The 16,958-nt window shown below is 38.4% G+C and overlaps 1 protein-coding gene across 1 annotated transcript; it reads right to left on the bottom strand.

The window, feature by feature from the left end:
• Nucleotides 1–9,915: 9,915 nt before the first annotated feature.
• LOC131428754 (uncharacterized) lies at nt 9,916–16,720 on the bottom strand. The gene is made up of 4 exons (XM_058592797.1): nt 16,693–16,720; nt 10,858–11,864; nt 10,215–10,802; nt 9,916–10,119 (listed from the first exon to the last, which is right to left on the bottom strand). The coding sequence occupies exons 1-4, from the start codon at nt 16,718–16,720 to the stop codon at nt 9,916–9,918; spliced, it is 1,827 nt and encodes a 608-aa protein (XP_058448780.1).
• Nucleotides 16,721–16,958: the final 238 nt, after the last annotated feature.

Below are 16,958 nucleotides of genomic sequence, written 5' to 3'. Positions count from 1 at the left end.
TTTCACACGCTTCAGGTGTTGCGAGTCGCACATTTGACAACGCCTATGCGGTTTTCCTCCTACATCCATGAAAATAATTTGGTGTTAATATATTTAAATTTTACTAAAGATATCGGATATACTTTCTTTTATCGAAATTTCAACAGCTGTAGATCGGTAATAATTTGTTTGCGAGGATGTTTTCAATCCGAATATAACAAAGTTGTCAGGATTACCGAATATTTCAGCAACAGTAAATGTTATACAGTAAACTTCAATTATACATAAGAGCTCAAACGTAAAATAATACAGTCAAGTTTGCATTTCGAGAAAAATGAAGTTGTCAAAGGTTACCGAACATTTAATTTAAAACAAAATTCATAATCATCATGTAAAATGATGTGTCATTATTTGAGAATATATGTTCCGTTTGATATTGATATTGAATCTTATTATTTCAAACAAAATCCAGGAGTAAATCACTCCAAAAGTGATCTGTATTCAAACAAGATTTGGCGTGCTAAGAACAGTTTATGAGGGATTGTATGAAATTAGCAGGCTCAAGAAAGTTGAGGAAGGGCTGTGCGAGATTAGATGTGGTTGTATCGGATTTGATGGATTTACTTTATTTGTCTTAGATAGTCTAGAATTTGAAGAGATTTGTTTCTTCAAAAAAAAATTTTCTTGTTGTTGGAAACGTTTCAAAAATATTATTAAAAGTATGGCAAAACGCTTACTTGCACACTTAAATTTTATAACAGAAACCCAGCGAAAAAAATGCCGAGAGTTGTACCATTCCGTACTTAATAATCGTCTCGAAATAATGCACAGATCAAGTTTGGCCGAGCTCTTTTTCCAAAAAAAACTGTAGCTTGGTGAAAGCTCTTAGAAAAAAATTATGAATGGCGAAGTCATCATAAATGAACGTAAATAGAATTTCGATTTATTATTGTATGAAGTAATGGTCTCAAAAGCTAGGATTGGGCAAGGAGGGGTTTCAAATAATTCTCATCTTAAATTGAAATATAAACGAAAGGAACTCAAGCACAAAAAATACGACTAAAAACATCTATATCGAGTACACCCAAACCTCCATTTACGAACCTTATATATGTATGTATGTATGCTTACACACTCACTCGTTTTCGTATATGTGTATATATTTATACATATAAAGGATCGCTTTTACTTCACCAATATTTATATGTATTAAGAAATACAAATATTTGCACACATGCGTACATATATTAATACATATATACATATATAAGTTACGTAAATGGAGGTTTGGGTGTACAAGGCAACGGCTTTACGATAGGTCGTTGAATCTTCTTCGCATGTATTTTCGCGAAATACCGTAATCTTTTCATCGTTACACAATTCGAATCATTTTCAGTTCCACGAGAAACGGTGACATGGAGCGATGCAAAATCGACAAATGAAATTAGATGACAACTGTCGAAGTCGAATTTCGATAAAAGCAAAAACACGCATTTTCTTTGAAGTATTGTATGTATAATTTCAACGCATTTTGTGAAACAGCTTTCGAATTATTGAATAATCAGTAAAAATTCGTAATGCGTACTACGTACCTTTCCATCGAAATTGTAAATTACGGTTCTCAAATCTGAAAGAATAGTAACTCTACGGGCTCCCTATCATATGGTGAAATTGTTAGAATCCTCATGAAAAGAGCCTCGTACAAATAGTATAGAGAAAAAATCATCGACGCACAAATAAAACCAAGATTATATATAGAATGGAGGCTCCGAAATTGTCCTTTAGTCCTCGTAACATGGTTCTAAATTGGTGAAATCTTCACAATGTAAGATTATATTACTAAGCATTAAATATTATTTTTACGATAACAACAAAAGTAACCAGTTTTTCTTTCCATTTCAGAGGAAGTTTAAAACCGTAGATGTTAACGAAACCTAAAAGACAAGGTTTTAACAAAAAAACTGGTATTTCCAAAGTACACTGATTGAAAAGTTGTATTGATATCGAAGACATAACAGAATTTCAGCCTTTTATTCAAGAATAAAATCTAAACCTAGGCAAAACCTGTTTGATTGTTCTCTATATCATGATAAAGAAGTCTCAGTTCGAACGGGTCATTTTACAGTGGGGTGATGAACTTCATTTTGATATAAAACCGGACAGAACCGCTCAAAAGCAAACAATACTGGGATGGGGAGGGCGTATTCGAACATGCGCAAAAAATCCACGAGTAACCCACAATGACAATGAGAGTCTATATGTGTTATGAATACTACAGAGTCAGAATTCGCAAAATCGCCCCGGAAAGAATAATAATTTATTTCATGCCCTCATTTCAATATTGATCATTTTGATCTACTCGACCATTCAAATAACTTGTCAAAATAAACACTAAAAGAATTCTAAAACTTATTATAAAATGAAATTTTCTTGAACTATTTCAACAAAACCATACCATTCTTTAAAAAACAAACATATTTGAATGAAACTTTGTCATATCACATATACGTCCTACTGATTTCTATTGGGCAAAGTTCTGGCGAGCTTGACGTTGGCTTCGTATTAGAGATGGTCGGGTATAGAAATTCTTATACCCGAACCCGACCCGTACCCGAGTGATCAGCAAAAAAATTTACCGGTACTCGACCCGTACCCGATAAAAATTAAAAAAAAATACCCTTACCCGACCCGTACCCGATCAATAATAAAAAAATTACCCGTACCCGGTCAATAATAAAAAAATTACCCGGACCCGATTGAAAATTACCTGTACCCGTACCCGACCCGAATGAGTAGTAAAAATTTTACCAAAATTTAGGATGGAAAAAATAAAGTGTTTTAGATAGCGATCCGTATCAGGCTCCAGTTGATAAGCAAAATACATTAAAATGCTTGTTTACATTTAAACATATAAATACACTGTGAAGCATGAATAAATTTTCATTGTCTTTGGTACTTTAGACTCATTTACAAATATCAACAAAAGGGAGTAATATTTACTCAATTTTTTCGGAAAGCATATTTACCCATAGTGTCGTAATACCCGTTGTATTAAATTTTGGGTAGGAAATTTGAATATTTCGCGAGAAAAGATTTTCACCCGTACTTTTGCGACTCCACGTTGTCACGCATTGAGATTTTCACTTGTAGTCTAGTGAAAAGAAACGAAAATTAACTGGCAATATAGCCCAACTTGCTGTGCCATCAATCAGTGTCATTTCAAGTGAGGTGACACCATCCAGAAGTGAAGAATAAGAAGAACTTCTATGCAGATTTTCTGAAATAAATGTTTTTATGGTTAGAATCCTAATGATTTCATATGAAAATTTTGAAAATCTCCAACCAATATTTGAAATAACAGTTTTCTGGTATCTGAATGTGATATGAGTACTACACTACATTTTATATATGAATCAAATAATTTCTACTGGATTGTGCATTAAACTGCTTTAAAATGGCAGTCCATTAAAACCTACGTGAAAAGTAGGGTCTGACCGTAACATCTTATACCGTTTTCGTTTATTGATCAGAGCAGCCCGAAAGCTGACCCAGAGTCGCTCGAATAACATTTGATATGTTTGTTTTAGCAACCTGAGGTCGCTCTAGATCGGACTCCAATCGCGTAGTTTCGCTCTGAAAATTTTCTCGTGTCGCACCACGCATCCATGCAAGTTTGTTTATTTTTTTCTTTTTTTCATGAGTTGTTGTTTAGGGCGCGTACCACGTGTTCGTTTTACTCGGAGTCAGACTCGCCCGCGTCTAGGTTTAAAAAAGAAAACGGTATTAGAGCTAAGGTAAACGAAAACGGTATTAGGCTAAGTTTATTTTTCGGAAGCATTTGTCCACAGAAAAAATATCTGAAATTTTTATATACGGAATTTATATGCTGCCTTAAATAGAGAAGACCTTAATCCGTCATCACTGATTGAATTTTACATGTTTTTCACGTAATTTTCACTTGACTTTTTCACACGGCAAGCTAAGAGGACTGTGTGAATTATGTATATGATCATTTACGTGTCAATCAGGTATTATCGGTGCAGCACAAACCAGTAAAGATTCCGATCGATGTCAGTTGAAGTGTCATCAATTGATTAAACCATATTATAACATTCCTATTTTTTGCCTTTCTCATATAGAAAAGTTATGCAATCACTTGAAAAACCGACTAGTGAAAATTGCCCCGGAGGGCCAAGTGTCATATACCATTCGACTCAGTTCATCGAGCTGAACAATGTCTGTGTGTGTATGTATGTGTGTGTATGTGTCAAATAATCCGGAAGTACCAGAAATAGTGGTCATATATACCAAAATGGATCTCACTCACTTTTCTCAGCGATGGTTTGATCGATTTCCATAAACTTAGATTCAAATAAAAGGTCTTCCGGTCCCATACGGAATTCCTGAATTTCATCCGGATACGACTTCCGGAATTATAGGGTTAAGTGTGTTCAATATTGTACACCGTCACTTGAACCAGCGAAACAAAAAAGGGGGGTGGGTAATGTCAGAGACATAACTAGATGTCGTGAATACGAAAACAACTGACATATTCCGTAACACTTCCGAATAGCAATTTGTTGATCATGGTGTATGAATTATGCAAGCATTTCCCTTTTTCACATTTTTCGCTAAAACAAAGAAGACTTCACTTGATCTCGATTACTGTGAATTTTGCACAGCGAAAAGTGCACAAATCTAATCAAACTGTTCTATAGTTGCACTAAACTGAAGAGTTTACCTTCGATTTACGAAGAAGAAATCCTAATAGTTCTTTAGAAAACTTTTGAAGCCATTAGAACGGTTCATTTTGTGTGATGCTCCCCACCGTTGTCCTCTTTTCGTTGTTTTTTCACCAATGCAAACGACTAGCAGCTGTGACGTAGTCGCTCTTGTCGGAAGCGAGACTAGCTGTGAAAACGACACACAATACATCTGCTCGTAGTGGCGATAGAATCCAAACTGATCCAATTTTTGTTAAGAGGTTTCTTATTACGTGATTTCGTTTGTAGCTTTTTCACTAATGGGTGGTCCTAACAGCTATAAAAATAGCAACATATAGAACTTTAATGCCGATTATTTCATTTTGGATTTGCATTTTATTGAAAGAAACTATCAGGATGCTGTACGGGATTCATTCCTGCCTTTCAGAAGGAATTGTGGAACTCACTACGATATTAAGCACTGTTCGGAACATTTTTCTCGAACGGTTTGTTGTACATCAGCAGATATTTTGTTCTCTTCCTCAGAACGCGTTCTGATTGGCTGGTGTTGACATGGGTAAAATGAGACAAGTTCAATGGCGTTGCTATACACGTTTAAGTTGAAAAATTTCGATTCATTTGGTAGTTAGATTATATAAATAATTTTACATACCGCTGAACTATGAGCTTTAAAAATACGAGAAAGGTAAACCCGCCTTATGAATTATCCTCTTTGATACACACAACTGAAAATTTTATCATAAAATTGTGATCATATTTCCGATGGCATGTCGCAAGAATTATTTTGATTCATTAGATACAACAGGAGATATTCACGATCAAAAATTTATCACTCTCTGAGATGGTACATTTTGAAAAGGCGCCCCATAGTAGAGTAAGTCGTATTCACGACAAAACGTAAAAAGTTTTCTAAACTTGTGTCAAAACTACACAAATCGATAGTCATTATCAGTAGACAACTAAACAAATCGATTCCGGTTATCCTGGTTCCCGGTATCCGGTTCCGGAAGTAACGGAAATAGTGGTCATATATACCAAAATGGATCTCACCTTCTTTTTATCAGCGATAGTTTGACCGATTTCCACAAACTTAGATTCAAATGAAAGGTCTTCCGGTCCCATACGGAATTCTTGAATTTCATCCGGATCCGACTACCAATTTCGGAATTATAGGGTAAAGTGTGTTAAATATTGCACACCGTCATTTAAAATATTTTCGGATGCAACAAACATTTAAATCGTAATTCAGAGTGCGTACGAGAAGAGTTTGTGTGTCATGTTAGTTGGTGGCCGTACGAACCGACTTTGATTATACCGGTTCTCGGGTTCCGGTGCCGGAAGTGCATATAATAGTGAACCCATTTCGTTTTCTTAAGGATGACTTACGCAATCAAAGCATTGTTTTATTCTGAATGTTATGCATAAACAATCTCTTGGTTTCTTTCGAAAATCGAAGAGAAAAATTTTGAATAGAATACCACAATATTATATGTACATGAGAAAGGCATCATTACACCACTAGGTGGAATAAACAGGTTTTGTCTTGATTATTACCCAAGTAATTATACAGAAAAGAATGTTTTCTTACTTTGACGGCTGGAGCTCATAACAAAGGAATATGCAAGGGGAGAGTCGCTTAACACAAACTATGTTGTGCCTCTAAAAATACGCGTGTGAACTTAAGTGTGCCACTCTGTACCCCAATTTGAAAAGACCTGTAATGAAATAAAAAAAATAATTAAAAAAAAAAGCTTAAATAAAAGGTCTAACAGTCACATAGATTGCTGTAAGGTTTCATTCGGATAATACTTCTAATTCCGGAATCACACGGTGGAATGTGTGTTTAAAATCTAAAATCTGTCATTTAGAACTTCGATGCAAAATACGGAAAAATTCTTTTAAATTTTTATCACAACATTTTCAAACTAAATTATGTCTCAGTGACCAGCGAGCCAACTTCAGCTGTATCGGTTCTCGAGTCATAAATAATGAGACTCAAACATTTTTGATTTCATTGGGGCTTAGTATCTTTATTATCAACTTTAAACATAACCTGTATTGACATAAAATGTTTGTAGAAGATTAGGTTTCCTCTTCACTCAATATGTCCGCCATTTACATTTATAACCGCTTCTAGACGACGCCTGAAGCTTTTGTAGACCTTGACAATATAATCTGATGACATTTCTCTCCAAAGTTTTGTTATGCAGGTCCGTAGAGAGATCAAATTCGAGTGAAGATATTCACATACACGTGCTTCGTCCATACGCTGAAATCCAGAGGATTTAAGTCAGGCGAGCTAGGTGGCCACATCTCATTGGAACAGAATTAAGCCAAAATTTTTTGACGCATGCTGTAGTTATCAAAAGCTTCAAAAACGAAACTCTTCTTACTTTCTCTGAGATGCCTAAGTCGATTTTTGCAAACTTAGCATCTTTAGTAGGACAATGCAAAAACGTAAATCTTCTTAAAATTTTTGATTCAAAAGTATTTCTAGTTGTAGTTTATGTAAGTGGTTGACCTAACGAACCTATTTCTGCTATATCGGATTCCGGTGTCCGGTTTCGGAAGTCCCGGAAAGAATGGCCAGAAACTCCGACGACGGAACTGATGTCACTCTTGCTTTTATTAATAATTCAAAGAGAAGTGTTTCGAATATTTTTGATGTGGAACACATCTTTATTTTATATGTAGTGGTGCAAATCAGAAACTCAAGAAAAACTACACGTAGATATGTGGTCAGGTTTTAAACACTTACCGCTCAGTCTACTTTGTATCAATTATTAATATTATTTCATCATTTGATAGGAAATATTTCTACGTTTCGATTTGAATGTATCAAGCCATGTATTTTCAATTATATATGATTGAAATTTTGATTAGTAGCGAGCAGTGTCTTATTTGGCTGCTAAAAATCTTTGGCATACCGGATTTCCCTGCCATAGATGACGATTTTGAAGGAGTAAACGGTGTATCAAAGAGAGAGCATCGCTCTGATTGGTCAATCGATGAAAAAGCGAAGCTGTTGGAAGCACGCGAATCTATAAATAGAAGCGAAATTAAAGCTAACGTTTCCGTCCTACTCGTAGCATGCTAGAGGTAGGTTGCTGCTAGACAGCAAGACAGAAATGTGCCACACGGAACGACCGAAATTAGCTCTGCGCCTAATTCGTATTACTGTTTTTGAATTAGTTGATTTTAACAAGAAAATTTCCAAAATAACTATAAAATTAGTTAAAATTGAGAATTTATTTGCTGAAAAAAACTCTTATTTTTAGAGGATGTGTTTAGTTGGCGAATATTCTGGACACAAACCAGCAATATTTCAATCCAACACAAAATTCTCATTGACAACTAATTTTGTTATTAAAATCAGAAAATTTGTTTCTATTTATCTATCACCATCATTACTGAAGGACAGCACAAAGAAAACAAAAATGAAATTGGTTTTATTAACAAGTTTATAAGCCACAAAATTCATGAGAAGTGTCAAAACAAAACAATCCATTAAAATGCTAAAAGGGACAGTCTTGTTGAAACTGCTTGCAAACTGTTTAGATGATTTACGCATGTGTTACGGTATATCCATATATAAATTTCTAAACCGGTATGTAAAAATGACGTAAACTGTTAGTGGGAAGTGTAATTATTCAGCTTTTGGGCGCATTTGAAGCGATTGTGCGTAATAATGTTTTTACGCGGAACAGTGAAGTGAGTTTCGAATGTTGTACTCTAATTGTACATGTCAAATGATGTTTTTTGTATCTTCCAACCTTCCAACCGACCGGTGTACTAATTGTATTCGGTTTTTATATTCCGAGTGCTCAAAGTTTTCAGTGAGAGAGTCGATTTCGCGAAGTCGAATGAAGAAAACAGATTTAGAAGAAAAATGTTCAAAAAGAAGTTAATGCTTCGCTCATGTCTTTTTCTCCAATACAACATTGTATTTATACCTGCCAATATAGAAAAGACAACCGCGACTGAATTTTTTCCGGTAATAGTGTGCCATCTAGTGGCTAGTAGTCATTACGGTGTTAGCGTTATCTCGGTGACAGAGCGCCATATAACTGCAAATGGCAGAAACCAATTCAACCATTTATGTTGGTTGAATACAACGTTTTATTTATCTAATTCAACTAAAAAAAATCGCGATAATACATATGTTTTTATGCACTAATCGCATCTAAACTAAATTATCTAGACATTGTCAGGATAGATTTTTGATCCATGCTTTTGAAGGCGAGATATTCAATGAACAATTTAAAAGACGGCGTTTTCAGCTATGCAATTCTTTCTTCAGAAAAAAGACTTTCCCGACCGGTAAAGTCAAACAATCATTCTGAAATTTTCACAGGATAATCTAAACTAATCTTCTAAGAGAATCTAAATTCTAATCTTCTGAGAAAATCAGATTTGAAGCGTGAAAATAGCCCTTTAAAACGCCCTAAAACACACTGTCCTCAGCCCTTAATTGGTATGCTCTGATCTTGTGTCATGCAAGCTCGGAATTCCATGTTATGTCGTTTCCCCATGAGCAATTGACAACTACCCCTGGATAAATTTTGAATGCTTAAGATTAATTTCTAATTTATATTAGATGATCTCGATTGATAATGAGAAATAGTTTATCGCTTCACCCGAAATCGCAGAATGGCAGGTCGGTTATAAAACAAATGCAAATCAAGACAAATGATGTTCGGTGTTGGTTCGGATCAATTGAACTTTTTGATTGTAGATCAAATTTTGGTTGTTTTGTTCCACATCAGTGGCTCGAACAACCCCAAGGGGCTGATCCTTGTAGTTTTTTAGTAATATTTATGAAAATATGAGTAACGTGAGAAAGGCACTATCACACCAGTAGGTGGATTAAAACAGGTTTTTAATTGGATCATATTCACCACTATCTTGTATGGAATCGCAAAACTTCGATCGAATTTCTATGCAAAAACATCACTCGTTCAGAAATGTAGAATCAATTTTTTTCCATTCTACCAAAATGCAGAATAGTGGTAATTGATTTCGGAATATTTTCCAAACAAGATTGCTCACAAATACATTTTGATACTATTTTCTAATAAATGATGAAAATTAATGCAAATGTTTTGCGTATTTATGCCAATCGAGCGTTCTCTCAATTAATTGGTGAAACAAGTAATAGTTTTAGTTTCATATTTCGTGAGGTGTAATAATTATAGTGACATCTTAAAGGTCATTAGAAATGTTGCCGCCTGTTTCGCAACTTTGCATAGAAAACTTCAACCAGAAATATCACAACACTTCCAACCAATCCGAATGCGAGCTGCAGGAACGCACCCAGAAGATGATATGGTTGCAATGTTATTGGTCCGGCACTGTCTCGGTGGCGTGAGGTACTGATGGCTAGCTGCACCTTTTCATCGTCATACATCGACACAACCTATTCGGAAGGGGAGTGAAAAAAATGTACAGGACACTCACAGTCAGAATTGAAGCATGCGTATCAATCAACCACTGTCAGGGGTGGTAACTCACCCGTTGTTCCCAGTAGCGTTGAATTCCGCTTTGCAGTATAACCAAAATTAGTTGATCTAGATGTTCCATCATGGGCCAGGTTTTGGTGGACATTGCAACACAATTCTCCCAGTAGATGTCTTCGATCATTAGCTGATAGATGTGTGCCGCTTCCCCGTCAATATAATTTCCAATTGCAAAATGGCCATACGGTAATCGTTCGATGCCATAGGCAAGTTCTTGATCCAAAGCGCGACGATGAAGAATCTCTTTGGGATGTGTTTCAAATTTATGCAGTATTTTAACGATCATGGGTTGAGTGGCCATCAGTATCGAGAAGATCCAAGCATCGTGTGTCGTAGCCCAATGTATGTTGCTATCCGCCAAGTCTTGGACTGTGTTTATTGGTGGCTCATAGCGTGGTATGGTCATTACACTGGACAGTCCTCCACTGTACGCATTGCCGATCATCAATCCCACAATGAGTAGAGATCCTATCATAACCATCTGAGATGCGAATTTGTTCTGACTGATGCGCAGCAGGACAGTTTGTAGGATGAATATACAACCAATAGTCATGAATGATGCGCTAATATCCAAAGGTCGATTCTATAATGTTAGTAAAACTGATCAGCTTTGTTATTTTCAGTGCCACTCTACTTACATATCCAAGTATCTTGTTTTGTATCAAATAGTCCATCAATAGCAAGACAATACTCATGGTTGCAAATGTGATCAACACAGCAATCCACAAGTTCAATTTAAACGGCAGAATCGGTGTCATCCAACCGCTCAGCGTTCTTGGTTTTGGAGTGATGCAGGTCACTCCGGTTCTTGATATTGGTTTCGACAGTGTCAGGTAGAGACTTTCGTGATACCATGAGTATAGCGCTCCGATGCCAATGTCAGCTCGTCGTTCCACGACGGCACCAAGAATTCCATTTCCGGTGCGATTATCAAGGATCCCACCCCACTCACCTTCCTCGTCCAGTATCATTTCCAATGTACAATTGAATATCGTACAGAATTCTCGCAATATGTACGATTCTGTGCCATCAAAGTGCAGTCCAAGTGTACCATTGAAATATGCGTTGGGAACTCGGCTTTCCGGACGCCACACAGTGTAGGGAAGATAATTGAATGTTGCTACCCGTAACAAGTGGCCTTCTAGATCTTTCAATTTATCATGAAATAAATTTCGGCTATGCAAAAAGCTGGAACGTGACGGTATATAACTGTCTAGAACTATAAGATCGCGATAGTTTTCTCGACTGCTAAACTTGTTTGTGATCAAATCAATTCGGTCGGTATCCTTTGGAAACAGGATAAGAAACCGAGGTACATCACGGAGGGTCTCATGTTGAACGATGCGATTCATCACCGACGGGTCTGACATTGGGTCAACCAGAACAACAATATATTTGTTGGGAAATCGGCAAACGGCACGATCATGTAAGCTGTAGAAGGTTTCGAGAAAATCTAGAACAACTGCATCAGTTAGCACGTATGACTGACACCCGGCTTCGATGGATTTCATGAAGATGCTGTCATTGGCTTGTTCATAGGCAAGCCAGATTGAGGGATACGGACCGGTGAAATCCCTGATCAAATCATCCTGGGCGGAGCTTCTAATCAAACATGTGGTGTGAAGTTTATTGAAATACTGCAAAACTATGAAACAAATTGCTATTATTTTTATGAAAGATACGTTTAATTAGGTTACCGATAATATTCAGTAGTGATGAAATACTAAAATAGATTGAATCACGACGACCAATGTTAGTGAAATTGAACATTCTGAATTATGTGAATGTCTAGAACTGTAAAACTTATTTTATAGCCATCTTCACTCTTTCATAATGCATGTACATGCACAGCGAGTGTTTAGTAAGTAATTTTCGTGCTATATTACTTTTATGTAATGATGGATGATTCGCATTGTAGGTTTTTAATGACTCCATTAGGTCAGTTGTCGTCGATAATTCAACTAATCGTATTAGCAAATATGTTTCGATTGTTCGACAAACAATCGAAGCACAATCGGGTTATAACTCAATTTGATAATTACAACTGATGGTAAGTTGTGAATGCTTTCAATTGAGTGCAATAGTAATCACCAACACAATGGACGTTTTAAGAAAGCGTCTCCCATGCAAAGAGGATAAGTAGGGGAAGTAGGGGTAAGCCCCCGTAGTTTTTCACTAAATAATCTTTTTCCAATGTATTTACAACATACATTGTTCCAATATTTCTGATTTTCAACACTTCGAAACGATTTCATTAAAAATGTCAAGTAAGATAGTTTTATCCATCTAGTGATGCAATGATGCCTTTCTTATATAATTCGTGTTTTCATTATATTCATATTCATATTACTAAGGAACTCTAAAAAAAAAATTTTTTTTTGAATATCGGAAAATAACAAAAAAGTTTGTTTGGACATACACTAGCATAACCTTTTCAATTTATAAACAGTTTTGAACCCAGTTTACAGTGATTCTTTGTTTTCTTTTACATTTTCGCTCTACATAACGGTTGACAATTTTAACCACACATCACTCTGTTGTTCCGGAACCGGAAGTTGTTTACGAACAAAAGTCAACAGCAGTCTATGAGATCGTAAATCCTTTCACTTGAGTCTACATTTGTGAAAACCCACTCAGCCGTCTCTGAGAAAATGAAGGGAGTTCCGATTTTGATTTTACGAGCATTATATCCGGGACTTCAGGAACCGGGAACTGGGATCCGGTATAGCAGAAATTCGGAAACCTAAAAATTGAGACAATTTTCAGCAAAATTTATAGGATTATGCAATTCACACAGCAAATTTTGTTTCATGCAGAAAACCAAGTTACTGCACGAACTTCTTGACATTTTTAATTCTTTCAAAATAGAAACGATTGATTTGGTTGAAGATCGTTGCCAAATATGCTAACCCACTGATAACCGAATGAGTGGATATCTGTTTATCAACCAGTCTAGCAACTGATGGTGTGGAAACTAATTATGATGATGGTTGCCAAATCACGCAACGCTCCGGTGGGCATGGTCTTAGCAAGCAAGTAATGCTTCGTAACACTCTGTAACGCCTATAACTTACAAAAAAACGCATTTAACGCCAATGACTTACAAAAATATAACTTCGTAACGCTTCGTAATGCCAATAAATTATTAAAAGGTAAAGCAGGTAACGCTTTGTGACGCCTGTAACTTACAAAAAAGTAACGTTTGTGACGCTTTGTGACTTACTAAGAAGTAACGCATGTAACGCCTAAAACTTACAACAAAGTAATGCTTCGTAATGCTTCGTAACGCCTATAACATACTAAAAACTTACGCAAGAAACGCCTATAAGTTAAAAAAAGTAACGCATGTAACGCCTATAACTTAGAAAAAAGTAACGCATATAACGCTTCGTGACACCTATAACTTACAAAACAGTAACGTTTGTAATGCTTCGTAACGCCTGTAACTTATAAATAAGTAACGCATGTAGCGCCTATAACTTACAAAATAGTAACGTACCATTGATTGGTAAACGACTGGATAATGCGCAATTCAGGCCCCAATGTGGTTCTTAGCATCTTGTCCAGTAACTTCTATCCCTACCTCCCCGCGGTGCCGACTGGGGTACGAGTAACCATAGGAAAGATCGGGTAACCAAACCCGGTGGGACCTTGGTCGTGTGCTGACAGGGAAGAGGGGGCTTGCCTTCTCTTTACAGAGAGCGAGCCTACCCGAGCGTCTGTTCCCCATGTTGGGGCGGCTCGAAATAGCGTCTGTTCTCCATGTTAGGAGCGACTGATTACCGTTCTTGTGTCAGTGTGGGACTCTAAACAGGGCTGACACGATGGCCCTCCGGCGAGACAGGAGGTTGGTGCAGGCCTAACAAGACGCCCGGAAAACACATGTTACGTACGATCAAGAAAGAAATACGACTTGGAATAATCGGCAAAGACCTACGCAACGAACAAAGGACTACGATTGGAAGCTTGGCACATGGAACTGCAAATCGCTTGGCTTAGCAGGATACGACCAAATGCTGCATGATGAGCTTCAAATCCGCGGCTTCGATGCCGTAGCACTGCAGGAACTTTGTTGGACGGGACAGAAGGTGTGGAAAAGTGGGCATCGAGCGGCTACCTTCTACCAGAGCTGTGGCACAACCAACGTTCTAGGAACGGGATTTGTAGTGTTGGGCAAGATGCGCCAGCGCGTAATTGGGTGGCAGCCAATCAGTGATAGAATGTGTGTATTGAAGATCAAGGGCCGTTTCTTCAATTACAGCATCATCAACGTGCACTGCCCATATGAGACGAGGCCCGATGACGAGAAGGAAGTATTCTACGCGCAGCTGGAACGAACCTACGACAGCTGTTCACGGCGGGATGTAAATCTCGTCATCGGTGACATGAATGCTCAGGTAGGCCGGGAGGCAATGTACAGGCCCGTGATCGGACTAGAGAGCCTGCACGCGGTAACAAACGACAACGGTCAAAGATGCGTAAACTTTGCAGCCTCCCGAGGAATGGTAGTTCGATGCACCTTCTTCCCCCTCAAAGATATCCACAAAGTCACCTGTAGATCACCTGATCAACATACGGAAAATCAAATCGACCACGTTCTCATCGACGGGCGATTCTTCTCCGACGTCATCAGTGTCCGCACTTATCGCAGTGCCAACATTGATTCTGACCACTACCTTGTCGCGGTTTGTATGTGCTCAAAACTATCAACGGTGCACAATACTCGTCGCACAGGAACGCCGGGACTCAATCTCGAGCAGCTACGTAGCATTCGTACTGCAGAGGAATACGCGCAACAACTGGAGCTAGTGCTACCAACGGAAAAGCAGCGACTCTTGAAGACGGCTGGAGGAACAAAAGGTCCACCGTGAGTAGCACTGCAGTAACCGTTCTAGATACGAGGTTATCGAAATGAGGAAATGACTGGTTTGACGACGAATGTCAGCAGTTGGTCGAAGAGAAGAATGCAGCAAGGGCGAGGATGCTACAACACCGCACTAGAGCGAACGAGGAACGATACAGACAGGCGCGGAACAGACAGAACACGGTTTTCTGGAAGAAAAAGCGTCACCAGGAAGACCAAGATCGAGGAGCGATGGAATAGCTTTACCGCGCAAATGACACACGGAGGTTCTATGAGAAGGTGAACCGCTCACGTAGAGGCTACACGCCATAGGCCGAAATGTGCAGAGATAGCAGTGGTAACCTTCTCACAAATGAACGTGAGGTGATCGACAGGTGGAAGAAGTACTATGACGAGCATCTGAATGGCACAGCACAAGATACAGAGAACGGTACAGGAATCAATCTGGGTGCACGCTCAGCCGCCGACAGATTCCCTTCCCCTGATCTGTCGGAGATAAGTGAGGAGATCAGCAAACTGAGGAACAACAAAGCCGCGGGCAATGACCAGTTGCCAGGCGAGCTGCTCAAACATGGAGGAGAGGCACTGGCTAGAGCGCTGCACTGGATGATTTCTAGGATTTGGGAGGAGGAGATTCTACCGCAGGAATGGATGGATGGAGTGGTATGTTTACAAAAATGGCGATAAGCTAGATTGTTGCAATTACCGCGCAATCACATTGCTGAACGCCGCCTACAAGGTACTCTCCCAAATCCTTTGCCGTCGTCTATCACCAATAGCTAAGGAATTCGTAGGGCAGTACCAACCGGGATTTAATGGAGCCCGCGCCACTACGGATCACATATTCGCAATAAGACAAGTACTCCAGAAGTTTCGTGAATACAAAGTACCCACGCATCACCTATTCATTGACTTCAAAGCGGCATACGACACAATCGATCGAGAACAGCTAGGGCAGATAACGCACGAATACGGTTTCCCGGATAAACTGACTCGTTTGGTCAAAGCATCGATGGATAGAGTGATGTGCTACATCCGAGTATCTGGGACGCTCTCGAGTCCCTTCGAATCTCGGAGAGGGCTACGTCAAGGTGATGGACTTTCTTGTATCTTGTTCAATATTGCCCTGGAAGATGTAATTCGAAGACCGAGGATCGACACGAGTGACACGATCTTCCGAAAGACCGTACAACTTTTTGGCTTTGCTGACGATATTGATATTGTGACACGTAACCTTGAGAAGATTACAGAAACCTTCATCGGACTGAAAGCTGAAGCTAGGCGTTTCGGACTACCCATAAATGCGTCGAAAACAAAATACATGAGAGGAAGAGGCTCTAGAGAAGAAACACTACGCCTTCTACCACGAATATTGATAGACGGTAACGATATCGAGGTGGTTGACGAGTTCGTGTATTTGGGCTCACTGGTGACCGCCGATAATGACACCAGCAGAGATATTCATAGACGTATTTTGGCAGGGAATCATGCGTACTTTGGACTCAGAAAAACCAGAAATTGACCATCTACAAACGCTACAGCAAACACCCCAGGCCTACAGCTGTTAGGTAAGGTAAGTAACGTACTATTCGTTACGGTTTTAACTTACATAACAGTAACGCTTCGTAATGCTCCATAACGCCTATAACTTACTGAAAAGTAAAGCTTCGTTACACCTATATCTTACAAAATATAACGCATGTAACGCTTCGTAACGCCAATAACTTACTAAAAAGTAACGCATGTAACGCTTCGTAACGCCTATAACTTACAAAAAAGTAACGCATCGTTAAGTCCATAACAAACAAAAAAGTAACGCATGTAAGTATGTTGCGCCTATAACTTACAAACAATTACGATTATTAGACTCTTATA

Source organism: Malaya genurostris, chromosome 2 (assembly GCF_030247185.1).
Source record: "Malaya genurostris strain Urasoe2022 chromosome 2, Malgen_1.1, whole genome shotgun sequence".
Taxonomy (NCBI): Eukaryota; Metazoa; Arthropoda; class Insecta; order Diptera; family Culicidae; genus Malaya; species Malaya genurostris.
Note: the sequence above shows the minus strand (reverse complement) of the source record. Positions and strands in the feature narration are given on the sequence as shown.